Raw genomic sequence first — 13,032 nt, forward strand, 5'->3', positions numbered from 1 at the left:
GCAGTTTAATGCGCAGGTTATTTTAATTTTGAAGTCATCATTGTTATGACTTGATAGCCTGTATTTAGTGGCTTTAATGTATATTTTGTTTCCTAAATCTGCCTAAATGTTTATGGACTATAGGCCTAGGCCTATTCCTTTGTGTATCAAGATATACTTTTGTTTTGATCAAACATTGCATTTATCAGACATTTTTATTGTTTGTATGGAAATTTCGTAAGAACACTTGGAAATATTGTTTAGGCATATGCATCTTTGTTTATTATCATAATGCCTATAGATTTCTCCTTTCACGCGTTTCTGGATCTTTGGCTACCAGCTTTGTGCCTTTGTGCATGACCTCCAGATGCTATGTCAGGTTTGATGTGGTGTTTCTGGATGAAGAGATCAATGCTTGCTGCCTGTGCAGAGTTTGCATTTGACTAAAACGTTCTCTTCGATTAACTCAAAATAATGGGAGTATTTCCACAAGGAAAAGGAAAAGCAGGGTAACAACACAGCTGCCATCTTTCTTTGATTTTCGGCTTTACGATATCCTAGGAAACGAGTTAGCCTAGCTACAGAATTAATTCCGGTAGGCTTAAAAAATATACACTACCGTTCAAAAGTTTGGGGTCACCTAGAAATGTCAAAAAACAAAAAGCATTTTGTTTGTCCATTAAAATAACACCAAATTGATCAGAAATACAGTGTAGACATTGTTAATGTTGTAAATTGCTATTGTAGCTGGAAACGGCTGATTTTTAATGGAATATCTACATAGGTGTACAGAGGCCCATTATCAGCAACCATCAGTCCTGTGTTCCAATGGCACATTGTGTTTGCTAATCCAAGTTTATCATTTTAAAAGGCTAATTGATCATTAGAAAACCCTTTTGCAATTGTTAGCACAGTTGAAAACTGTTGTGCTGATTAAAGAAGCAGTAAAACTGGCCTTGAGACTAGTTGAGTATCTGGAGCGTCAGCAATTGTGGGTTCGATTACAGGCTCAAAATGGCAAGAAACAAAGAACATACTTCTGAAACTCGTCAGTCTATTCTTGTTCTGAGAAATGAAGGCTATTCCATGTGAGAAATTGCCAAGAAACTGAAGATCTCGTACAACGCTGTGTACTACTCCCTTCACAGAACAGCGCAAACTGGCTCTAACCAGAATAGAAAGAGGAGTTGGAGGCCCCGGTGCACAACTGAGCAAGAGGACAAATACATTAGTGTCTAGTTTGAGAAACAGGCGCCTCACAGGTCCTCAACTGGCAGCTTTATTAAATAGTACCCGCAAAACACCAGTCTCAACGTCAACAGTGAAGAGGCAACTCCGGGATGCTGACCTTCTAGCAGAGTTGCAATGAAAAAGCCATATCTCAGACTGCCCATCTCAATCTTTTCTTTTTATTGGCCAGACTGAGAAATTGCTTTTTCTTCGCAACTCTGCCTAGAAGGTCAGCATCCCGGAGTCACTTCTTCACTGTTGACGTTGAGACTGATGTTTTGTGGGTACTATTTCATGAAGCTGCCTGTGAGGGGGTAGTGTATATACACAGAGAATACCAAACATTAGGAACACCTTCCTAATATTGAGTTGCACCCCCCCTTTTACCCTCAGAACTTTAATTCATTGGGGCATGGACTACAAGATGTCGAAAGCATTGCACAGGTGTGCTGGCCCATGTTGACTCCAATATTTATCACAGTTGTGTCTAGTTGGCTGGATGTTCTTTGGGTGGTGGATGCACACGGGAAACTGTTGAGGGTGAAAAACCCAGCAGCGTTGCAGTTCTTGACACAAACCGGTGCACCTGGCACCTACTATCATACCCCGTTCAAAGGCACTTAAATATTTTGTCTTGCCCAATCACCCTCTGAATGGCACAGATACACAATCCATGTCTCAATTGTCTCCAGGCTTAAAAATCCTTCTTTAACCTGTCTCCTCCCCTTCATCTACGCTGATTGAAGTGGATTTATCAAGTGACATCAATAATGGGATCATAGTGTTCACCTGGTCAGACTATTTCATGGAAAGAGCAGGTGTTCTTAATGTTTTGTACACTCTGTATATAACACGCTGGGAGATTATGAAAGTAACGGACTCGTTACTTGAAAAAGTAACTAATATTACAATTTTTGAAGACTAACTCGTTATTTTACTCTGTTACTCATAAAAGTAATATATTACTGTAATGCATTACCCCCAACACCGGCCTTGATGAGCATTAGCTTGATGTTTTTATAGCATTAATGTCTTTATTTAAGGTATTATTATTATTATTATTCCATGAGAAGTCGCTGTGCCAGGTGTTGAAAGGGTTTCCTGACTGGGACAGAACTGGGCCTGCACCTTTAAGCCACCCTCTCTCTGTAAGATGTACATACCATCAAATAATAATATAATGCTATGAAAAATCGTAGGTATATTGTACAAATAAAATACAAAATGTGTGACTGGCATCACAGTTTATTTTAAATTGGTTTTGGAATAAGGGGGATTAGAAATTATGCAAACAATTAAATTGATGGAATTAGAATACTAGAATGGGGTTGAATTTTATGATGGTCCAAAGGTCAGCCATGTTGGTCAGGGAGTTGGTCAACCATGGTTTGCCTGTGCTATGATAATATATTGTGTAAAACAATGAATGTGAAGAATTTATCTGCACTGTTAGCCAGCCAGTTTTAGAGGGATGATTCCATTAATTTATTTAACTGCCAATATGCCAACATTCCATTCAAACTATTCAGTCAATCCACAGCCATACACTGGCTCAAATCAGTTGATGATATTGTATCATATACAAGCACTCAGCTTTCCAACAAAACAAAATCAGACATTTATGGTCTGTTTTCATATATTTTAGAGGCTATTTATACAGAAAGTGTATAAAACCCGTATAAACTGTATTTATAATTATGATATTTTAGGTTGACTATAATTCCATTACACAATTTCTGATACATCACATGCCTTACTTTTATTTTCCTGCATAAGTAAAAGCAGGAAATGCATCACCTATGCCTCTACTGCTGTTAATTCCAGTTAGACTGGTTTGGATTTCCATTTTGGCCCCATTATGGAACTTTGAGGGATTATGACAGCTCCTCTAGCAATATAATATGATCTCTATGGATAGAATCCACAATCTATCAGCAATATTAAAGATGATCTGCTTATTTGTGGATTTTGATGTGTGCTTGGGGTTATTGTCTTGCTGGAAGAACCACTTGTTGCTAAGTTTCAGCCTCCTAGAAGAGGCAACCAGGTTTTGGGGTAAAATTACCTGTTATTGGTTGAAGTTAATGATGCCGTTGAAGTTTTTATCAAAAACGACGGATTTCACCACACACAAAAAAGCTTGCAGTTACACAGGACAAACATTGGTACGTGGTAAGCATTAAAGAATTGACTTTTTTTTTTTTTTTTACAAGTATCGACTAGTCGATGTAGTGGCGGTACAATCTTGTGGGCGCATCATGCTAGAACCCTGTATAAAACATCTAAAGTAAGTGACGCCTGGCTTGCTAGCAGAAACAATGTTGCAAACGATTACAGCGGGGCTACACTACCTACTGGTAGAATATAGTCAGTTTATGATTCTGTAACCTTTTTCGTCCGATTCCGAACGTGAAGACGATTGTCTAGACACAAAAAGCCCTTTCCCAAACTGTAAGCATGATGCATGGGCATGGTGTAGTGTTCTCCCAGGGAGGGGCCTGCGCCCGCCATTCAGATAGATCAGTCCTGGGAGAGATCCTTTGGTGCCACCTAGTGGCATAATGGTGAATGCCTATGAGGCAAAGTTGGCTAGGCGATAAAAAGCTTTGCAATTGATTTAGGCAGGCTACCAAATTTGAGACTGCTGCGCCACCTATTTCTCTCTGGAGTTGTGCCTTTGCTCTCCATAATAGACCCAACCGGTCACCAGGTTCTTCTAGAAGAATAAACACATCTTGAAAAAATAAATACATATTGTCTTTATTAGAATAAGCAAAAGCATATGGTAAGCAAATAAACATTATTTTGTATAATTTAATCACACAATTTAGCAGCTATTACTAAAAATATTCCATCAAGATAGACACAATAGCCCTACTATTTATGTCAATTACCGGGCTACTCATTAAAATATTAGCAACAAATATTTTATTTGAGATATGGCAATCAGTTTGTTTGTCTGTCTATTATGTATCTGTTTAAATGTATTTGCCTTACTGCAGTAAGACAAGGGTGCCCACAAGGTCTATTTAAAGTGTTATTTAAATCAAATCAAATAAAAAATCATGTTGTGCATTTGTTTTCATGTGTAGCCTACTGCCCATTACGAAACTAAAATGGTGCCACAAAGTGTGAATCTAGAGGCACACTTTGTTCGGCCATGCATAAAGTCCACTAAAGTAAACTGGGTGAACTATATTATTTCCCTCTGTTTTACATTTACCTACATGTGGGAGTGTTTAGTCATAAACCTACATGTGGGAGTGTTTAGTTTTCGCTTTGCATTAAGTACAGTGTAGTCAAAAAGTGGAACTCAATCATTTCTCATTTCCTTTTTACAGTGAGATTAGATTGGGGGGAGGTATACAGGTCTTAATGGAGAGAAAAATACAACTATAATACCAAACTCTACCTTTATGGTAGAGTGAACAGATGGTAGAGCCACTCCTCAGTAAAAGGCACATGACAGCCCCCTAAAGACTCTCAGAACATGAAACAAGATTCTCTGGTCTGATGAAACCAAGATTGAACTCTTTGGCCTGAATGCCAAGCGTCACATCTGGAGGAAACCTGGCACCATCCCTACAGTGAATCATGGTGGTGGCAGCATCATGCTGTGGGGATGTTTTTCAGCGGCAAGGACTGGGAGACTAGTCAGGAGAGGCAAAGATGAACGGAGCAAAGTACAGAGAGATCCTTGATGAAAACCTGCTCCAGAGCGTTCAGGACCTCAGACTGGGGAGAAGGTTCACCTTCCAACAGGACAACGACCCTAAGCACACAGCCAAGACAACGCAGGAGTGGCATCGGGACAAGTCTCTGAATGTCCTTGAGTGGCCCAGACAGAGCCAGGACTTGAACCCGATCGAATATCTCTGGAGACATGAAAATAGCTGTGCAGCAATGCTCCCCATCCAACCTGACAGAGCTTGAGAGGATCTGCAGAGAAGAATGGGAGAAACCCCACAAATACAGGTGTGCCAAGCTTGTAGCGTCATACCCAAGAAGACTCGAGGCTGTAATCGCTGCCAAAGGTGCTTCAACAAAGTACTGAGTAAATGGTCTGAATACTTATGTAAATGTGATATTTCAGCAAAAAATTATAAAAACCTGTTTTTGCTTTGTCATTATGGGGTATTGTGTAGATTGATGAGGGGGAAAAAAACAATTTAATCAATTTTAGAATAAGGCTGTAACGTAACAAAATGTGGAAAAAGTCAAGGGGTCTGAATACACTTACAAATGGGGGGTGCATAGAGGCAAAAAAGAGAGTTGGAGAGAGCGCCAACAATAGAATAGATACTTTATTGTCCATTTTACAACAGAAGTCGATCAATTTGCTGTCACAATACCAAACCTTACACCCACCCACAATGTCCGGAGCAGCACAGCGTCAGCCACAAAGCAGCGCCGCCAGAGCAATTGTAGGGCTTAAGTACCTCGCTCAAGGACACAACGGCAGAGAACGACCGTGAGGAAAGAAGAGGGAGAGGCACTGCGCCAACGTCTACACGTGCATGGTGGTTATGGATGGAAGGCATCGGTAAGAAGAGAGGGATGAAGGAGAGGAGGAGGAAAGGGAAGGCAGGATTCACACTCGTGGATTTGGCTTCATTCTGGTATCTGGTCTTGCGCTTGTTGTCCGTCCCAGAAGAGACCAGCTCAGTAATAGAAATACACTGCAAGGGAGAAGATGAGAAAGATCAAGTAGGTATCAGAGTAAACGGTTGTTTCCTACTTTGGACATCAGACTACTACAGGCTACAGCGATACAAAAATACATGTGCATGTGTTTCACAAAACGTTCTTTTTTTCTTCATGTTTTGTGTGAGAATCGAGTGAAGCGGACTTTCTAAGTGAAAATGTCGATATATATATGGTACTTACAGAAGACAACGCCAACACATATGACTCCTATGATAGCCATTATGATCATCATCTGAAAAGACAATATAAAACCTTCAAATATATAAAACCACTTCTATATTATCTCGAACACTTTTCAATATTAAACACATTTAATAGCACATTATTGTTTATTATTTTTAATCTGGAGAGAGCTGAATCTAAAATCCATTCAATTTTACTCTCATCGTGATAGCTGTAACCTTGCTCTTTACATATATACTGAACAAAAATATAAACGCAACGTGAAGTGTTGGCCCCATGTTTAATGAGCTGAAATAAAAGATCCCAGAAATGTTCCATAGGCACAAAAACCCTGTTAGTGAGCATTTCTCCTTTGCCAAGATCATCCATCCAACTGACAGGTGTGGCATATCAAGAAGCTGATTAAACAGCATCAGCATTACACAGGTGCACCTTGTGCTGGGGACAATAAAAGGCCACTAAAATGTGTAGTTTTGTCACACAACACAATGTCACAGATGTCTCAAGTTTTGAGGGAGCTGATTGCAGGAATGTCCACCAGAGCTGTTGCCAGAGAATTTAATGTTCATTTCTCTACCATAAGCTGCCTCCAATGTCGTTTTATAGAATTTGGCAGTACGTCCAACCGGCCTTATAACCGCAGATCATGTGTAACCACGCCAGCCAAGGACCGCCACATCCGGCTTCTTCACCCGCGGGATCGTCTGAGACCAGCCACCCGGACAGCTGATGAAACTGTGGGTTTGCACAACCAAAGAATTTCTGCACAAACTGTCAGAAACCATCTCAAAGAAGCTCATCTGCATACTCATTGTCCTCACCAGGGTCTTGACCTGACTGCAGTTTGGTGTCGTAACCGAGTTTAGTGGGCAAATGCTCACCTTCGATGGCCACTGGCACGCTGGAGAAGTGTGCTCTTCACAGATGAATCCCAGTTTCAACTGTACCGATGGCAGCGTGTATGGAGTTGTGTGGGCGAGCCGTTTACTGATGTCAACGCTGTGAACAGAGTGCCCCATGGTGGCAGTGGGGTTATGGTATGGGCAGGAATAAGCTACGGACAACGAACACAATTGTATTTTATCAACGAGATCCTGAGGCCCATTGCCGTGCCTTTCATCCGCCGCCATCAACTCATGTTTCAGCATGATAATGCACAGCCCCATGTCGCAAGGATCTGCACACAGTTCCTGGAAGCTGAAAATGTCCCAGTTCTTCCATGGTCTGCATACTCATCAGACATCATTGAGCATGTTTGGGATGCTCTGGATCGACGTGTACGACAGCGTGTTCCAGTTCCCGCCAATATCCAGCAACTTTACACAGCCATTCCACAGGCCACAATCAACAGCCTGATCAACTCTATGCAAAGGAAATGTGTCACGCTGCATGAGGCAAATGGTGGTCACACCAGATACTGACTGACTGGTTTTCTGATCTACACCCCTACCTTTTTTAAGGTATCTGTGACCAACAGATGCATATCTGTATTCCCAGTCATGTGAAACCATAGATTAGATTATTTCAATTGACTGATTTCCTTATATGAACTGTAACTCAGTAAAATCTTTGAAATTGTTGCATGTTCGTTTATATTTCTGTTCAGTGTATATTGCTTGCTGTTGCTTCTCTCTCTCTCCCATCGTTATTAACAATGTACAGTAGATCAGAAACCGATCATAAACAGATCAAACTGTTGTGCGTCACATAGGCCAGGATTCAATCCAAGGTGTGCGTGTTATACAGCAGCGCACTGGAAAGCCGACAATGCACCTTTTTTAAAGGCAATTTCCCCAATATGTCGTTTCAAGCGTAAATTACCTTCAAAAGTCTGATCTATAACGCCCTTTGGATTGAATCCCGGCCATAGTATAAACAAATAGCACTAATGTGATATTTCTGCGGTACGTCACGTGGATTATGCGCCAAGAGTGCGTAAACATGACTATGATACTACTACAAGCCAATGACCTAACCAGGCACACCTGTGTGATGTGGTTTTGCCTGTATGGCAAATAATTATTCCATTTCAGAGAGAGAGGTTAGCCGTGATGAATATAATATTAGAGCCGGCTCTGTAGAGCATAAGAGGGGGGAAACAAATCAACTATGGGGGCTGGATGACTGAGATTAGGAGAGAAACAAGGAGAGAGAGAGAGAGATGGAGAGAGTGAGGAAGGGAGGGTTAAGAGGGAGAGAGAGTGCATGACAGGAAGAGAGGAATAGAGGAAGCATTAGAGTGAGAGGGAGAGAGGGATGATCTGTAGGAGTTACATCAGGAGTCGAGCCACAGCTGGGTTTTTAATCCTGCATCACACAGTAATCCAGATTGGGATTTATAACCCCTCCCCCTTCTCAACGGACACACATGATTGGACAGGCAACGGGACAGCCATCTGTGCTCAAAAGCAGAGAAGGGAGAGGGGGAGGGGGTTGGTTGAGGGTTTATAAATTCATGCTGTGAGAGCTGGATTGAAGGATAGAAGGATCGACATTTTTTACAAGGGTTCTATTCAATCCATATCGCGGAAGTTCAGTGTTACAGCGTGATTGAAGTGTAAAGGCGATGTTCCTGCGTTAGTGGCTGCATTCACAATAAAAAACGTTGCATATGTCGGCTCAATCGGAAATTACCTTTACATTTCTATTGCGCAATCTGTAACACTTCAGCGATCCAGATTGAATAGAGCCCTAAGTGAGGTCACAGGAGAACGGAGCAAACAAAGGGCTAAGATGGTAGGTGTAAGTACGAAGAGTCACAGACTGGCAGGATTTGCACTTTTGGGAATGTTGTGTTGGTTCCAGGTAAACTCAATCAAGCACAGCTAAAGTGAAGGATTTCAAATACTATATGAACCCAGGTCTGATATGTTGGAGAGAGTTCTTCCTCTCTGTACAGGGACATCATTTGTATAAAATGTCTGAGCACTGTGGAAATACCCCAACACCTTGTCATGATATACAGCTAGTGTGTGACTGCCATGGGATGGTAGCCTGCACTATGGAAGCCTAAAACAGCAAACTAAGTTTATAATTAAAAAGAGTGACCTATGTGAAGGTTGTTTTTCAAATGACTCCTGCTTGTGTGAAGAGTTGCCTGAGAACTGAAGACTTGCGTTAGCCCCCTGAGCTAATGCCTAGGCTTTTACTCAGAGGGCTAACACAGACCTGTGGCATGTAGGAGAACTGGGTTTGAACCCAGTCGGTCACATACACATGCGCAAGCACACACACACACACACACACACACACAAACCTTGAGGTTTTTCCACCAGTATTTGTTCTTCAGCTTGGCAGCGCTGCTCTCAAACTGTGAGGCCCCGGCCTGCAGAGCGTCAGCCCTGTCGTCCAGCTCCGACAGTCTCTGATCCCTCTCCAACACCTTGTCCACGTTCACACGCATGATGTCTACTACCTGTAGGGGACAGGAGTGGAATGGAGAGGACAGTCAGCATTGTATTCTTGTTCATGAAGAAACCTACAGGTAACTGCCAAAATAAAGGAAACATTTAACATTTTAGTCATTTAGCAGACGCTCTTATCCAGAGCGACTTACAGTTAGTGAGTGCATACATTTTCATACTGGAAACACCAACATAAAATGTCTTAATAGGGCGTTGGGCCACCACGAGCCAGAACAGATTCAGTACACCTTGGCATAGATTCTACAAGTGTCTGGAACTCTATTGGAGGGATGCGACACCATTTTTCCAAGATAAATTCCATCATTTGGTGTTTTGTTGATGGAAAACACTGTCTCAGATGCTGCTCCAGAATCTTCCATAAGTGTTCAATTCTCTGAGTCTTACCTCGTCCACCTGTGCCTGCGTCTGCTGTAGTCGTCGGTTACTGGTGAGGTTGGGGGCTGGGGCCGGGGGCCCCCCTTCTCCCTCAGGGGCTCCCGGGGTTCCTGCATCTGTGGTCGACCTGTGTAGAGAGAGAGGCATTAACTTACTAACAACAACAACTGCCAAAACCCCACCAAAACTGGCAAGGAAAATGAATGATAAATGTATTTTCTGTTTTTTGCTTTGTAAATGTATTATTTGTGTATCTGTTTGAAATGTTACTGCATTGTCAGGAGCTAGTAACATAAGCATTTCCCTGCACCTGCATTTACTTTGATTTGATTTGATTTGAGCTTGCTAAGCCATACAGTATAGTAAGTAGGCTATACTAGCATTGGCGTCTAAGTGAAGAATAACTTAACTGCTGAAGCAGGCCTCTTCAAACACTAAGGATTAATAAGCACACAGACTGAATGAATACGAAATATATCGGCTATGGTAGAAAATGACACATGTGATGTTTAAACTACAAAAGCATATCGTAGAAGCATGTTCTCTCATCATGTCTGAGCCACATCCTGACCAAACAACCACTCTGGTTTGATTTGGTACAGAGCCTGTATTAGACAGGCTTGATTTCCACTGGCAAAATGGAGAGAGATTAGTGGGAAAAAGCCATGGAGGCTGCTCTTAACAAAGATGGATGCATTTTGCTCCAGATAAACAAGCCAGGCAAGGTGCTGTTCGCTAATGACTGAGTAGATAACCAAAAAAAACTATAAAAATATATATTTTTAAATACTACAACAGATAACTTCATAAAAGCCAATATGAAGATGAGCACAATGATGAATATTGACTGAGTCATTGTGAATAAGTAATTATACTATTGATATGGTGAGACTGAGAGATATAGCCTAATATTAATTTGTAATAGGCCTACTTTCTGTGATATATTTTACGTTTGGGTAGACTATTCGAATACTAAAATGAATATTTAAAAGCAACTAACTATTTCAACAGATTTTTAGTTTAGCAGGAAAACAATCCATAGTTGCAATTAGTTGACATCGCTAAAACAATACACTTGCTCTAACATCATTAAATAAGTATTCAAAACGCTGTAGTCTATATCTCTATCGGACACATATCATATACATTTAGCTAAACTAAAAAACTGGATAAAATTCCGTTTGCTCACATGTCGATGGTAGCAGCTTTATAATAATCCGTTGTCAAGGGGGAGTAGGGAGTGGGGGAAGGCGCGCACGAGAAAGAGAGAGAGAGATACACTATAGCTACAGTATATTTGTGAACGTAATACTATCCACAGGCAAGCGAACGATTGTTTCAATACTCCGTAGAAATCCAGCAGGCTTCTGTCACTTTGGTCCAATTTCTTACAAACTCTCTCCTGAAACTGCGAGCCTACGCCTGTGGAAAATGTTGACGCGTCTTTGAAGCACGACTCGCAGTCTGTACACAGTGATGCAGCAGGTTCCCTGGATATAATGGTCCCAATCGATGGTTGTAAAAAAATATATAGAAACCTATATATATATATTTTTATTTTTATAACCATATATTTTACAACCATATATTTGTATATATATTTTTAAAGTCAAAACTCTTTAGAACCAAGGTTTTGGAGCTATGTAGTTGACTATTGCAAAAATATAGCGAACGGAAACGTGCGCGCTCTCTCTCGCTGAAATTATAATTTCATCCCAAAAAAACTACAGCTGCTCTGACTTGCTTTTGTGAACCTCTAGGGATAGCCTACTGCTTTGTTTTGTTTTTCTCAGATCATTGACGCTTGAAAGTAAACCATGTTTGTGTGTGTCAGTGTGCGTGTGTGTACTGGCCGCTTCAAGCTCATGCATAAGCAAGAAATTCAGTGTAGGCAGCAGAACATCATGAAGTTGAGCTCAGCTGGTGCAGTGGTCACTTAGCAGACAGGCTCTCCAGCAATGTCTCCTCGGAGTCTTCAATGACTTCAAAGTTCACAATACAACCGTTTTATTTTCAGCCAGAGGGCACAAAGTGTTACTGGAACAGTGTTTAAATGCGCTGAACTGGTAAATTAATGTTTTTGCAATGGGCTTGTTCACTGTTTTAGTGCTCACTCGTTGATTTGCTTTGGTGCTTTTTCCTTTTTACATCATTTCTTGCTTGGCTTTTAGGAAAGTCTAAATGGAAATCGAATTATAAAATCATTAGGGAGTATGCCTAAGGAAAACAAATTGCTGTCATTGAAATTAATAGAAATAAACAAAACTCCAGGACCACAGTCTCCTTCAAGATATTTTATTCTGTACACCACTTCCATTAATACATTGATTGTTTTCCTTTTGTTTCCAGAAACCTGGAGGTTGTTCAGTTACACAGATACATTGTATACACAGTCCCAGATCAATTCTATTGGGCTCAACGGAGTACAAGTCTTTGTTTGCAACCCCTTAATCATTATAATGTCTCTATACAATGCTGCTGTTTGACAAATTCATATTTGTAAGTCACCTGCATTTCAATCATGTTGACTGATACACTGAGTGTACAAAACATTAAGAACACCTGCTCTTTCCATTACATAGACTGACCAGGTGAAAGCTATGATCCCTTATTGATGTCACTTGTTAAATCCACTTCAATCAGTGTATAATCATATTTTTTTAAGCCTTGAGACATGGATTGTGTATGTGTGCCATTCAGAGGGTGAATGGGCAAGACAAAATATTTAAGTGCCTTTGAACGGGGTATGGTAGTAGGTGCCAGGTGCACCGGTTTGTGTCAAGAACTGCAACGCTGCTGGGTTTTTCACGCTCAACAGTTTCCCGTCAAAAATGGTCCACCACCCAAAGGACATCCAGCTAACGTGACACAGCATTGGAGTCAACATGGGCCAGCATCCCTGTGGAACGCTTTCGACACCTTGTAGAGTCCATGCCCCGACGAATTGAGGCTGTTTCAATACTAGGAAGGTGTTCCTAATGTTTGGTATACTCCATGTATATTACCTGAGACTGGAAATGTAATGCTAAACTCTTTCACTACATATAATCTTAATTCTTACACCGCTGTTACTAATATTCATATTTCAACAGATAGATTTTATTTCCATTTTCAGAAGTTTACTTGTTGAGCT

General features: G+C 41.0%; 1 protein-coding gene across 1 annotated transcript; it reads right to left on the bottom strand.

Moving 5' to 3' along the window:
• Positions 1-5,495: 5,495 nt before the first annotated feature.
• LOC121572798 (vesicle-associated membrane protein 2) lies at positions 5,496-11,660 on the bottom strand. The gene is made up of 5 exons (XM_041884829.2): positions 11,089-11,660; positions 9,909-10,026; positions 9,356-9,514; positions 6,097-6,148; positions 5,496-5,888 (listed from the first exon to the last, which is right to left on the bottom strand). Coding segments are annotated over exons 1-5 (348 nt in total). The 5' UTR covers positions 11,091-11,660; the 3' UTR covers positions 5,496-5,871.
• Between the last annotated feature and the right edge of the window lie 1,372 nt (positions 11,661-13,032).

This window comes from Coregonus clupeaformis, chromosome 8 (genome assembly GCF_020615455.1).
Source record: "Coregonus clupeaformis isolate EN_2021a chromosome 8, ASM2061545v1, whole genome shotgun sequence".
Lineage (NCBI taxonomy): Eukaryota > Metazoa > Chordata > Actinopteri > Salmoniformes > Salmonidae > Coregonus > Coregonus clupeaformis.